Source organism: Phycomyces blakesleeanus (assembly GCF_001638985.1).
Source record: "Phycomyces blakesleeanus NRRL 1555(-) unplaced genomic scaffold PHYBLscaffold_5, whole genome shotgun sequence".
In the NCBI taxonomy this organism is placed as follows: Eukaryota; Fungi; Mucoromycota; class Mucoromycetes; order Mucorales; family Phycomycetaceae; genus Phycomyces; species Phycomyces blakesleeanus.
In genome coordinates this window covers 1,570,843-1,585,661 of record NW_017265138.1, presented here as the reverse complement: position 1 = coordinate 1,585,661, position 14,819 = coordinate 1,570,843, and the positions used below count along the sequence as shown (strand labels likewise).

At 33.8% G+C, this 14,819-nt stretch overlaps 4 protein-coding genes across 4 annotated transcripts; 3 read left to right on the top strand and 1 right to left on the bottom strand.

Annotated features, from left to right (window-relative positions):
* Positions 1-839: 839 nt before the first annotated feature.
* PHYBLDRAFT_109595 (hypothetical protein) lies at positions 840-1,571 on the bottom strand (the record flags this gene model as incomplete). Its single annotated transcript, XM_018428121.1, has 1 exon — positions 840-1,571. The coding sequence occupies one exon, from the start codon at positions 1,569-1,571 to the stop codon at positions 840-842; it is 732 nt and encodes a 243-aa protein (XP_018295021.1).
* A 555-nt stretch (positions 1,572-2,126) lies between these two features.
* PHYBLDRAFT_177093 (hypothetical protein) lies at positions 2,127-3,174 on the top strand (the record flags this gene model as incomplete). Its single annotated transcript, XM_018437852.1, has 2 exons — positions 2,127-2,143; positions 2,659-3,174. The coding sequence occupies 2 exons, from the start codon at positions 2,127-2,129 to the stop codon at positions 3,050-3,052; spliced, it is 411 nt and encodes a 136-aa protein (XP_018295020.1). The 3' UTR covers positions 3,053-3,174.
* A 7,407-nt stretch (positions 3,175-10,581) lies between these two features.
* Positions 10,582-11,117, top strand: PHYBLDRAFT_92884 (cyclin; the record flags this gene model as incomplete). Its single annotated transcript, XM_018443807.1, has 2 exons — positions 10,582-10,887; positions 11,001-11,117. Coding segments are annotated over 2 exons (423 nt in total), but the record flags the coding sequence as incomplete, so codon positions are not given.
* A 1,818-nt stretch (positions 11,118-12,935) lies between these two features.
* Positions 12,936-14,070, top strand: PHYBLDRAFT_99862 (hypothetical protein; the record flags this gene model as incomplete). The annotated part of the gene is made up of 3 exons (XM_018444111.1): positions 12,936-13,232; positions 13,420-13,720; positions 13,802-14,070. Coding segments are annotated over 3 exons (867 nt in total), but the record flags the coding sequence as incomplete, so codon positions are not given.
* Between the last annotated feature and the right edge of the window lie 749 nt (positions 14,071-14,819).

Sequence of the window (14,819 nt, the reverse complement as noted above, 5' to 3'; positions counted from 1 at the left end):
GAAAAGAGGATTTGTCTCGACTTTTTGGTTCTTAACATTGATGGCTGATTAACCCAATTAGTCGACAGGCTTTAATAAATCTTTTTGGAAATAATGTGATTATTAAAAACGCACTTTGATTGATTCATTTCAAGAAAAACCCCAAAACCAAGATATCCTTTATATATATATATATTTTATTTCATTCTCTCGATCTCCATATATGTAATTAAGTACTTGTGTATGTATCTATGCCTCTATCCCTCTTTCTACCTAAAACGCTAATGTTAATGTTAATGTTAATGTTAATGTTAATGTTAGTGATAATGGAAATACAAGCTAAAAATCACAGGGTCTCCACAAGTCTTTCGATCACAATGTATAATACATACATATATACCTACGTATATAGGAGATACTTATATATTTATATTAATATTTTGTGCTTTGTTTGGTTTCTCCCGCTGATACACAAGATAATATCTTTGAGACTAAAGAAGCGAGAAACTGGAGAACTTCCCTATCAAGCGGTTGCTCAAATCAGCATTCAAGGTTTTCCAATCTTGATAATGTGGGACAAAAAACATATGCCAAAGTAAACAACAGACCAACAGACCAACAGACCAACAGACCAACCAGTCAACCAGTCAACCAGTCAACCAGTCAACCAGTCAACCAGCCAGCATAAAAATATCATATTATTATTTATTATTTCTTATTATTATTTTTTAAAAAAAGTGAAAACGAAAATGATAATGAAAATGAAATATACACATATATATGTACGGGATAATTATATTATACATATAGAAAATAAATAACCGTCCTCTAGCTCTTCTTCTTTCTCATATCAAACTTCTTTATTGGCAATCAAACACTTTAATCGCGTTCTCGGCAGTCAGTTTTGCACTTGCCGGGTTTGCGCCTGTGACGATCCGACCGTCGATCTTTGAGAAGCAGTTAAATGGCTCGGGAGGGGCAATATATTTCGCATGACTTAGCTCCATCCACTTCTCGACCGTGTTGAGCTTGTCACTCCTGAGCTTGTCCATTACCTTCATCTGGACTTCACCCAGATCCGTGAACCCTGTGACGACCTTATTTTCCACAACAGATTTTCCGGTCAAAGGATCTTTTATGCCCGGTAATATGGCCGGTCCGTGGCACACTGCCGAAACAACACCTCCGCGCCCATAGATGTCCTGTGCAATAGCCTGGAGTCCCCGAGCGGTCGGATAGTCATACAGTGTGGCATGTCCAGCCGAAGCAAAGAAGAGACCGTAATCTTTGGAATGCTGCTGGACATCCGATGCCCGTTTGAGCTCCTTGTTGAGCTTGACGTTGAACGGGTGGTTGGGATTTTTGAGAATCTGCTCATCCTCGTCAGTCAGAAACATCTTTTGGGTCGAGTGATCGTCCAAGCCAAAGGTGCCGGTCTCTGAAGCCAGGTCGACTTCAAAGCCAGCTTTCACGAGGGCCATGTATGGATGCAGAGCTTCGGTGTAGAACAAACCAGTCCGTGCTCCATCGGAGTAGAATACTTCATTGTAAGAAGTGATTGCAATCAAGGCCTTTCGTGGTAATGAAGACATTTTATATATATATACATAAAAATATAAATAAAGAAGGAAAGACAGGTAAAAAAAAGGGAAGTTTTTTTTAAAAAGAGGTTCTTAACCAATATTTATATTTTTTGGAACAAAAACAAAAAACATATATATATATATATGAAAATAAGGGATATAATACTAGTGACGACGACAATGCTTATGATGATGATGTCAATAATATTTATGTATCCAAAGGATTCCAAACAATAGTATTTCTTTTATATAGAACCGAGGAATTTTATCAATCTTATTTCCCTTTCTCCTTGTCCATTTTCCTAGTAAACTTCTATTGCTGTGAAATATATAGGAAAATAAATAAATAAATAAATAGATAGATATAAAAAGGTTAATTAAAAGCACAACTAGTAACCATAACAACAACAGAAACCATAGCAAAGACTTGTTAATTTCCCCACTTCACACAAGTATTAGCCTTTTTTAATATATTTTCTACTTTTGAAACGTCTATACAAGCAAAAAAAAGTATTTTATGGTTGGTGTTATATAGAAATTAAGTAGCAATTATATTGTTTTTTTATGTACCTTGTTGATTTGTGAATTATTCAGCACAGTAGATGTTTAATATGCACTATAATTTTTATATATAAATCTTTTGTTGATTAAAACCATCATATTTCCTTCAATGGACTAGTGGGATCATTATAGCGTTTTGGCTTAGAATAAACATGACATCACAAAATAAAAATTAATTGAAACATTGGTTAGTCTTCAAGCTAAACACTAATAGTTTTAATATTAATCTATATGTTTTCCTTCTCCTTACTATTTAACCAATAAAACTGTAGGAATTCATTCATACACATATCAAGTCAAGAATTGTTTTTTTTTAAAAAAATAAAATAAAATTATAAGCACATTAGTTTTCCATCTCTTTTTTCTTTCCTTCTATATTTTTAATTTAATTTTTCTTTTTTTTTAAAGCAAAAAGCACCTATTATATATACGTTTATCAAACTATGCTCAGAACCACTCTTCTCAACACAAAGGTCAAGGCCAAGGTCGATATCAATATCAATAGCAATATCGGACGCCCATTCTTTCAATTCAGACGTTGCTACCATCCCAAAGTAATCGATCATTACGAGAACCCGCGGAACGTAGGAACGCTCAATAAATCCAATCCTGCAGTTGGAACAGGCCTAGTTGGTGCACCGGCTTGTGGCGATGTTATGAAGCTCCAGATCCAGGTCGATGACAAGACCGGTAAGATCACAGACGTCAAGTTCAAGACTTTTGGCTGTGGATCAGCAATTGCAAGCAGCAGCTACATGTCTGAGCGAGTCCTGGGCCTTTCGCTCGATGAAGCCGAGAAGATCCAAAACACTGAAATTGCCCGTGAGCTGTCCTTACCACCTGTCAAACTCCACTGCTCAATGTTGGCTGAGGATGCAATTCAATCAGCCATCCGTGACTATCAGAAGAAACGAGGAACTTTACAGTAGTTTATTTATATATTTATATATATATATACCTCATTTTCAACCATTTTTTTTTCAATTTCTTTCTCTGTATATTTTCTTGTATAAATATTGAATAAGAATAAAATCAAATCGAATTATTCAATACATCTTTGTGGTTTTATATGTTGAAGTATTCCAAGAGCAGCATCTACTCTGCAAATATATGCTATATATATCTTGGGCCCCTCTTCTCTCTTTCTATTTGGCCAATTCTTTCTTCCTTTTTATAAAGTGTGGTATACACACCACAATTGAGTGAAGAACAGACCCCACAACCAAACACTGGTTCCTTCTTGCTAATGAACCTGGCAAGTTAACAATCTCCGGAACTGTTACACACCAGGCACACGTACACTACACACTCATACAGTGTAAACCAACCATTACACAACAGGGATTTGAATTACAGGGATTTGAATAGTGGCAGATATAAACAATATTATTTTGTCTCTTTAATAAATAACACTCTCACAGTATCTACTTTTCCCATTATTGAGATACTAACCCATAAACAATCCCGAATACCTCATAAAGACATCATGGATATCACATGGCTTTACCTAAGTTAGGATAAAGATCATACTTGTATTATTTTAGAAGCAATTGCAATTGCAATAACCATAAGCGTAGTAATGGCAGTACTAGCTATCTTTTTAAGTATCGAAGGGACCAAGTAATTTTTTACAAGACGAATTTGTAAGAACCCACTGAATTTCCACCTTGTTTTCTTAAAGCATAACGAGGTAGACTGGTTATCCCCATTGAGACAGTTTAATAATCAATAACTATACTATTCTAAGAAAGAGAAATCTTGTTAGTTTAAGTCTATTTGAATATCTTATTCTTATAAATGTTTGATACTAAAACAAACAAAAAAACGTAACCCATAAAAAATTGAAACTTTAGGTTCAAATAAAATAGTAATAATTGCAGTGTTGTTTAGTCTCTTTTTACTTTATTTCATATTCTGTATACTCATCTTCTAAAATTTATGATAATATTTCTTCCTAAAGTTTCTTATCTATATCTTTACAAAGTTGGAATATAAGAAAGTAACTTAAACTCTGCCTTTAAATTCTCTGCAAACCTTCTTACCGTTTTACAACCACATCACTTACAGTCTACTATTCATTCAAAAAAATGCTCGACTTATTCTTATACATTAATTGTAATTTATAGTAGCTAAACTTTTCATAGGGAAGAATTAAATAAAACTTGAGGGGAGGCGGGGGGTTCTACTTTCAAAAAGTATACTATTATTTATTAATTTATTCTTTATATAGGTCTATGAATTCATCACAAAAAAATTTGTGTGTGTGTCCAAATGAATGTATGTGTGTGTAGGTAGATTTGTGTGTGTGTGGGTAGATTTGCGTACCTGGGTAGATTTTGTGTGTGTGTAGGTAGATTTATGTGTGCCTGGGTGGATTTTGAGTACCAGACGTGGCACAGCGGAGGTACAAATATTAAGAGAGGCAAATTGAATAGGAAGAAAAAGAAAGTCTTTATTGATTGATATATATAAGCATATTATTCTATCTCTTTAATAAACAACACCCTCACAGTATCTACTTTTTCTAATCTTAAGATACTAACCCAAGATCAGTTCTGATCACCTCGAATATTATTTTAACCTTCTTTAATAAATAACACTCTCACAGTATCTATTTTTTCTAAAATTGAGATACTAATCCAAAATCAATCACAAATACTCTAATTGCAATGCAGTATAATGTTTAAAAAATTATAGTTGGAATAAGAGGATCAATTACTTGCTATTAAATAATAATAAAAAATTAAAGACTATTTGAAAACTTGTAAAAAAAGCAAAAAAAGTAAAGTAAGGTAAAATAAAATAAATTTAAATTTCAAATTCCCAGTCTTTTTGGTTGATTACAGGGCATTTTTAGAACTCAAGCAAGCTAAGCTGTTTTTAGTAATTTAAAAACACCTGGGAGCGTGGCATTTTTGTGAGGGTAGCAATTCTCGTACACAAAAAAAAATGCGACGGTGTTTTAATATTTTATTTCTCCTAATGTCGTATACTCAAAAAAGCAAAATTCTATTACTTCGGACTTAACAGCTTACTTTAGAAAAAAATCTTACTAAACGGTCTATTTTTTATGTGCTACAAATAAAGTAGCAAAAAAAGGTCGGCAAGTGAAAATTAAATAATTGGATTTCACATATAATATTGCACTTTGATATGTGTGTGTGTGTTTTTTTTTTAAAAAAAAAAATAACTAAATCATTTTGACTTTGTTTTGTACCATCTATGATTTAGAGCTCTAGTATGTGTTATAATGTTATGAGTTTATGTATTCACTACCCATTTGCCCTACCCATTTGTCTAAATTTATGAAAGCCTTTCAATTTTTTATAACTGTCTCGATAGCCGAAAGTTCTCTTCTGTAAATCAAAATTCTATAGGTGTGCCATTTTATTCTTAACTTTAGCTACTTTTCTACTGTTTATTTCGATTGGGCACACAATCACCATCGTCTATAATATGTGCGAGAGTATTTTATGAACTCGTTTTAAAAATATAGAAGGACCAAATGTAAGTCATGCGCAGTGTATCTGCCTTTCTTTAATAATATGTATAATGATACTCATATTCAATTTCTTTCTGAGTGGTCTCACTTAACCTTAAGATATACATATACATATACATATACATATACATATACATATATATATATATATATATATATATAGGTATGGATTTGCAAACGGTGCGGGCTTTCACTGTATTATTCGATATTTAACAATTTTTCTGTTTTCTGAATACTTGTCTGTTGTCTCGGTTAGATATATTAGAAACAGGAATTGGTGTACCTATTGCTTTACTACAATTGACAAGGGATTCTGAATATCCAAACAAGCTGATAAATAAAGAAAAGGCAATTCTTTAGGTCATCTAAAGAACACAGTGTTACATTTATTATTTTGGATTTAATTTAATTTAATTTAACTTATTCTTCTTATTTTTCTGCTGTTGGTTTATCTGATTAGAGTAGAAAAAGGATTAGAGCAACAATAAACAGTGCAAAATGCTTAATATTCAATATATTTGTGTAATCAAGTAATTAAGCAAGTGATAATGATGAAAGGTTGACTAGGCACTTTAGATTCTTTTTTTATCTTTTTAACTTTTATGAAAGAGTCCATTTTGAAACATTTATTATTATTGTACAGTGGTAAATGATCAATGTATCTGATTAATATTTTCACATGTTATAAATTAATTAAAATTAAATCAAATCGAATGAATTACACGTCCTCTTTATCTTTCTTTAATATCTTAATATCTTCTTGGTTGCCTTCCTTATTATTATTATTAGTAGTAGTAGCAGTATTGTTTTTAGTAATAATATTAGATTGTAACTATCAAGAAAGAATAAAATACAGAATACAAAAGTGAAAATGCAAAAAGTATGTATTTATATATATAAGAAATCACGTCATGGATAATATACCATACGTCCTTTCAAGTTGCGAATAGGATTGATTGTATTTGCACATATGGTGCTTATTTGTGCGCTTCAACCTTGCCGTTTGTCCGATAATTTTCCTTTCTTCTATATTAGTATTAGTAATAATTATAATTATATCAGAAATCATCAAGGTGGATACAGAATATTGTGAATCGGTTTTGCCTTTTATCACCACTATGGTACTATCATCTTTTATATTTTGTTACACTAAAATTATATATATATATACACTCCCAAAACTGAAATCACTGATAAAATCTTTGATTTCTACCCCCGAATAAACCATACATCAACTTCATTATGCTATATCTTCTCAAGAAGTTGACAAAATAAAACCAAACATTGTGTTGTTATAGAGAAATGTATATATATTATAGAATAAAAATAAAAAAATGAGGTTTAATATACGGTATTATCACCACGAGCTTCTATGACTGCTTTAACTCTGTCAGGCATACTTGCTACAAGAGTTTGCAGAACTCCAGGGTCAAGCAACTCCCATTCCTGAAGAATACAGGCCTTCAGCTCTTGCACATTGTTAATAGAGGCCTTTCTCTCTTGAACCTTGGCCTTTAGGGCATGCCAGACATGCTCAATTGGGTTCAAATCTGGACTTTGCGACGGCCAGTAGTCAAATCGTTTAATCTCCCAACGGTTTTTCCACCACGTCGTGTAGGACCCAGTATGACAGCTAGCACCATCTTCTTGGAATGTGAACATGGTGTCATGTTCTTCATTTAATTGTTTGTACCAGGGATTGAAGTCCTTAGACAGACAATTGACGTATGCATCTTGGTCTACAGATCCTTCGATAAACGATAATGGCCCAATGCCACCAGCCCAGAAACAACCCCATACCATCACGGAACCTTTTCCATACTTTTCTGTTGTTAGTGTATGGCGTTCCTGGTGCCTCTCCCATCGTTTACGAATTATGGATGGGTCAGAATCATTGCCTTTCACCATGAACCTCGACTCATCTGACCACGCCACTCTGCTCCAGTCTTCGATGCTAAAACTGGCCCTAGCTCTAGCCCAACGCAACCGATTCTTTTTCTGCTCACGGGTTAACTTTGGTTTAGATACAGGGGTGTAAGAACCGAAGCCTTTTGCTCGTAGGTATCGGATAACTGTCTGTCTACAGACAATAACGCCAGCAGCTCCCAAATTTTCCTGGTGGTATCCATAACTCTCAAAAGGATTACGTCTCACACTCAAACAAAGACTTTTGGCGTCTGCTACACTAAGTTTCTTTGGTCTCCCAGGTCTGGTATTTGTCTTGGCTGTTCCAGTAGTCTCCCAGCGCTTTATTGTATCGAAAACTGTAGTTCTAGGAATGTTCATACGGTTTGCGATGTCAGTTGGAGTATGATCGGCTTTTGAGAGCCAAACAATGCCTCCACGCTCAAAATCTGATAGCTCGCGTCTGGAGGGAGTAGTTTTAATTCTTTTATTACTTTTCGACATCGGTGGTTAAGTTTGAGGTAAAGGTGTGAGGAAGAGAAAGGTAAAGAATGTTATAAAAAAAGCAGCATGAAAAATGTGGTTCATCGATGATTTTTATTGTCGGAGTGTATATACTTCTTTCGATTATGCTGGGGTTTTTTCCATGAAGCAACAACTATACTTTCCTTACTACTCTTTATATGTATCTTGTCTCTAATTCCTAAGCCAGGATCACAAAAGTAAAAAAAAAAGAAGAGCTCAAGCTTCTTTATTTGGTATTTGGTATTCTTACAAGACCCATGACTGTAAAGTTTATTTTACTTCTTATGAAACAAATAAGAAAATACATGGATATATGTTTATTTAAAGAAAAACACACTTTTAGTCACTTTCTATTATCATAGTTAATACTACTATTATTTCTGCTCAATTTTGTATAATAATAACGACAATAATAATAAGCGACAGAACCTTGTCTTTAACTCATAGTTTAAGCTATTTAAGCTATTTGAGCCATACAAGCTTAATATATATATATATACATCACTTGATTATTATTATTAGTGGGTTTAATTGGGTGAAAAAAAAATGTACAAAAAGACGCATGTTTATAAATATATACATATATAGCTCAACGTTAAAAACAATATACATAGATACACATATTAGAAACAATACCCAATTATCTTACTTTTCGCTCAAATCATTTTGAGTGGAAGGGGTATACTTTATATATAAAAATAACAAATAAGGATATTTTACTTACACACGTGGACCCACAAATGGTGTTTACCAAACGCAAGAAAGAAGGAATACCATATATACATCTTTTAACCTGACAAGTAAATCACAGGAGTTACACACCTTGTAACCACACCACACCACACCACAGTACAGTACAGTGCAGTACAGCACATCGCATCACATCACATCACAGTGCAGTACAATACACTATAGTACACTACAGAACAGAACAGTACAGTACAGCAGATATATAAACAATAACAATAAAACTATATATATGTAGTAGGTATATTGCAAGTCAATGTGTTACAAATGAAAGGCTATCCATGACCGTGCACACTTTGTAGCAGGTGTTACTTGCTATCATTATTGCTATTACAGCTATTCTTTAGTGATACTTATGATGATTATGATTATAATGATTGGCACCTACAAAATATTTACCACACGACAAAACCACACAGCCACAGACATTTATATATATACACTTTTTCTTTGTTCTTTCATAAATCGAATGATAGACAGGTGTTTAATATTTAAGTCTGTAAAAGATTGTATGCATACATGAATAACATACATGAATACATGAATACATGCATATATGCAGATATGCATACATTAGTATTATATTCAAAATAATAGTATTTTTTGATAGGTTGAATTCAGTACTAACAAGAGGTCATTTGCAAACTGTATTATATTATATTATTGCTGTTACTTGCTCTATATCTTATTCATTACTTTTAATGTAACCACTGAAATACTAATATCAATATCAATATCAATAATTTCTACTAGTTACTTTTATTTTAAATATCCGCGGTGTATTTGAGCAGACTGAGTACAGGGTTCGGTAAAGAAGTCAAACTTATCATTTTTAATGTAGTACCTGTACAATTTGCTTAAATACATATACAATATGTATATATTACACATATTTATTAAGTATCATCTTAAGCTATTTCGTTTTATTACTGCCTTGGTAGTTGTATTCTTTATAAAATATTAACAAGTAATCAGTAGTTGCTATTCCAAAGTAAGGATAGCATTCTCTTGGCGTATATTGCTGTTGTACACTATATACACTGTATGCACTGTATGCACTGTATACATTGTACTCTATTAGCCAAGTCACGTGTATAGTCGTGTGGTTTTTTTTTCTTTTTTCTTTCTTCTTTCTTCTTCTTCTTCTTATTGTTATTGTTATTGTTATTGTTATTGTACTTCTTGTTGTACTGTATTCTTTCTCCATTTCTCTATCTGTCAGTCAGTTCCTAGTGTAATAGTATAATATTCAAAGTACTACTGTTACTATTATCCTTATTGTGTGGGGTAGTTATTGGGTCGTTTATTTGCCTAGTTTTTTTTTAATGAAAAAACAATAACCTTTTTTTTCTCTCCTTTGAAATCAATACTGTATTGTCTTTAAACTCTCTTTTTTCTATTTTAATTAATAATTTGACTGTTGACCTACCTTAAAAAAAAAGAGTCCTTTTTTTTTATTTTATTATTATTTTTAATACGCAATCACTTCTTCCTTTTTTATTATATTATTATTGTTGTTGTTTTTAAATAATAACAATATTCATAAAAAATATGTCTTCCTTTGATCTCTCACTTGCTTCACCAGAGACAACTATATATCTCCTTGGTTCTCTTCTTGAGCGAATGACCAGTGCTAATGACCAACTAGGACAACAAATACAGCTACAACTACAACCGCAACCACAACCACAACCGCAACCGCAAAAAATACAACTACAACCACAAGCACCACCATCACCACCATCACCACTAACCGCGATAACTTCAACAACTTCAACAATAGCAGAGAACAATAACTACTTATCTCATTCACCCTCAGCCCACACCCGCTTCCATGCCCGCTCTATCCCTTCGATTGCCCTATCCCCCTATCTATATCGCATACTCAAATACTGTCCGTGCACGAACGAATGTTTTCTTGCCGTCCTGGTCTATTTTGACCGAATGGCCAAACACTCACTCGCAACAAACGGTCAACCCTTTTCGATTGACTCGCACAACATCCACAGACTCATCATTACCGGGGTCATGATTGCCACCAAATTCTTTTCAGACATCTTTTACACAAATGCCCGCTATGCAAAGGTAAGCAAATAACTAAATAAATAAAAATAAAAATAAAAAATAAAAGTAAAATCTTTGCTTACTCACTCATTTAGTCTTTTGTTTTATGATTTGTGTTTCTTTTTGTTTTTAAGGTTGGAGGCATTGATCTATCCGAACTAAACCGTCTCGAGGTCGAATTCCTAACCCTGAACAGTTTCAATATGATGGTGTCCGTAAGTGAGCTGCAGCGTTATGGCGACAGTCTCCTGAATATGGGCATTGAACACGAGATGCGCCGAGTGTATGAAGTAGTAGTACCCTACACGTATCCACTTGTGCGTCATAACAGATCCATTTCCTTGGGAAACCCAATAATGGCTTCCAGTCCTGACAGAGCACAGAGGATCCGGACCTGGTCTAGTCACTCGGTCGACCGTCTGTCTGAACGCACTAGTCGGATTTCACTTGACAACAATACAGCCCGCACCTCGACAATACTAGTATCAGCATCAGCACAAGCATCAGCACAAGCATCAGCACAAGTAACAGCAGTAGCAGCAGCGGCAGCAGTAACAACAGACCCCTTGGCAACAAATTATTCCAGTGGATACTATAATCATAGTTTTTATAGTAGACCTTCTCAGCAAATACCGCATCACCACCAGCACCAGCACCATCACCATCACCATCATATTCATAATCAACAACATATCCATAACCAGCAGCAGGTGCCAGAAATGTATGGTTATACACCATTTCCACCAAATATCTTTGGTCAACCCAGCCTTGTTGAGGTCCCCGAAGACGACCCAGACAAATATATCTATAGTAACCCTAATAATCAAAATAATCATTATTCTCCTTCTGCCCAAACACGCCACTCTTCAAAGCGATCAAATCAGCCTGCGTCCAAGCGCCTGTCCCTCGCCTGTATTAATGCCCCGCCTTTTGTACCTGCCCGTCAATGTATGCCAACTCCATCTTGCTCACTAGGCTGCTAAAAAAGAAAGAAAGAAAAGAAACCCAAAGAAAAAAAAAGAATATATATATATATATTCAACAACCAACCAACCAACCAACCAACCAACCCATTTATCTATCTATCTATCTATCCATCGGCCAATTGATTACCATCACCACCACTACCTAACTTTTTCTATTTTTTTTCTTTCTTTTTTATATATATATTATATTATATTATTATTATTTATATTCTTAACCTACCTCTTTATCTTACTTCTTTAACTTACTTCTTTATCTTACATCGTATATAATCGACCGGTGGTGTATCTATCCAAATATTCAACTAACTATTCACTACACATATATATCTCTCTAACTATACATATAATTCTTACCTATTTTCTCTTTATTATTTAATCTTATCCTTTTGTATATATATAAATATAAATATAATTCTATCCAACCAACCACTATTACTTATTCTTACTATTCTTACTACTACTACTACTATTATTATTATATTATTATAATTGCATATTATTTTTCTCTTTCTCTCTATATATTAATAAAAAGAGCATCACTCAATAATCACTATCCCATTGAACACACACACACACACACATATATATATATATATATGCAGCTTATAGCTATAACTATATGCCTGCCTATAAATGAAATATTATTATTACTATTGATCGAAAATCTATTCAAGAAAATCAAATATATGGAAATTTGAAAACGTGCGTCAAATAACATCTTCTGCTTGTTAATTATTAAAGTTTATTTTTCGTCTCAAGGCTACACAAAAATCGACAAACAGATAATAAAGCATGCGACAAGCACTCTTTTTATTTTTCTTGCTTTCTTCGGTTCCATCGGGAGTCTTACTTGATTACACTCTATATTTATATTTATATTTCTCTTTAATGAATCCAATTACTATAGCTCGTGTCCCTCTCTTATTCCTTTCTTTCTTTCTTTCTTCCTCTCTTTCTTCATTTAACAAATAACCAACAATTTTAACTATAGTAATAATAAAATAAAAATTCTAAAAAGAATATATATATAAATATATTTTTAAAAAAAAAATGTCACCTCGGCCAAAGAAGAATATTCCCGCACAATTCAATGTGATGGTGGTTGGATTTGCTGGTGTAGGAAAGACTGCTTTTCTTCGTACTTTTCTCGAGGCCCTGCAACATCTCCATGGTGCATCTCCAGAAACCGATGATGAGATCACCGCACTTCAACCCACCAAGCTACCCTCGACCGTCTCTGTCAACATTGATTCTGGCGGAGAACGGCTGACCTTACGCTTAATTGACACACCTGGTCTAAGTACGGGATATCAAATGGATAAAGAACTCCAGGACATACTAGGCTATATTGAACACCAGTTTGATTTGACTCTCACAGAGGTAAAGAAATAAAAAAAAATACATATATACATGTGTGTATGTATACATATAAGATTTTGTGCACAAAGGCAAAATCAATCAATAAATAAATAATATAAATCATATAATATAATATAAGAGAGAGAGAGAGAGAGAGAGAGAAAATACCTATATAAGAAATGAATGTTGCTAACATGATCGATTAAAGGAAAGCAAAGTAAAGCGAAATCCAAAGGCCGTCGATTCACAAATTCACGCCTGCCTTTATTTTATCGATCCCTCAAAGACAAAGCTTGACGAGCACGATGTTCGAATCATCACCCGCCTTTCGAACCGAGTGAATGTTATTCCTGTCATCGGCAAAGCTGACACTCTTACTGCTGCTCAACGTAGAAGACTCAAACCTGCCATTCTTCAATCGATTTACAACGAAGCCACAAAGATTCCCCTTTATGGTATTCCCGAAGACGAAGAAGAAGACGAAGAAGACGAAGAAGATGAAGACGATAGTGAAGAAGAAGCAAAGATTAAAAAGAATGCTACAAGTCTTGCTGCCTTTTTAGAGCAGTTTGATTACGATCAAGAAGAAGAAGAGACCCAGTGTGTGTTGGATTACCTGCACCAGATTCCATTTGGGGTTATTGCCTATGAAGAAGACCCCGAAACCGGAAAGCCTTTAGAAACTCAGAATAGCGCAATTAAGATTGGAAGAGACTACGGCTGGGGTGTGATTGATTGCCTGAGTGACAAGGACAGCGATCTCTATAGCCTGATGGAAGTCTTATTACACACACACCGGGATATCCTCAAGAGCGAAACAATCGAACGGTACTATGAGCAGTATCGAACCGAGAAACTCTTGGTCCGGAGGGCAACTCGAATCAAAGGCATCGAGAAGGAGTTGATTGGAGGAAACCCTATTCCAGAGCCTAGAACAAATACAGTCTAAGTGTAAAAACGAAGAAGAAAGATAATATTAGATAATCAAAAAATAATAATTTCTTTATCATTATTTTCTTTCTCTCTCCACCTACACCTTCATCTCCCTTTCTACTTGCCTCTTTCTCAATTGATCCTTTTTTTTTTTATCTTTTCTTCTTCTTCATATATATATATTCATCTATAATAACCCATCATTTTCAACATCTGTCTACCTCTCTTTTTTCTTTGTCATTATTATTGAAGACTATTGTTTGTTAATTGATAGAGAGAGAAAAAACAAATAATAAACGGAAAGTGTAAAGGTATATTCCGGTGATTGAATATTCAACCAAGTGTATTTAGAATATATACATTTATTTATCGATTTAAGAATTTGTTTGCTTCTTATATAAAGGAGTTGGTGCGTGTTTGTGTTTGTGTGTGTATGTGTGTGTGTGTGTGCGTACAAAATATCAAAAAGTAAAAGAAGGTGTTTTCGACTAATCAGATGTTGATTAGATCAATAATATTGATCAAGATGATTATATATATAAACAAATAACGTACAAAATTTGTTCGTCTTTACCCATATGTGTACTTGGATATTCTATATAAATAAATTGTACCTTTATTATAGTTACTATATAACATAAATGCATGTATATTGCTCATAGCTGTTCAAGGTAA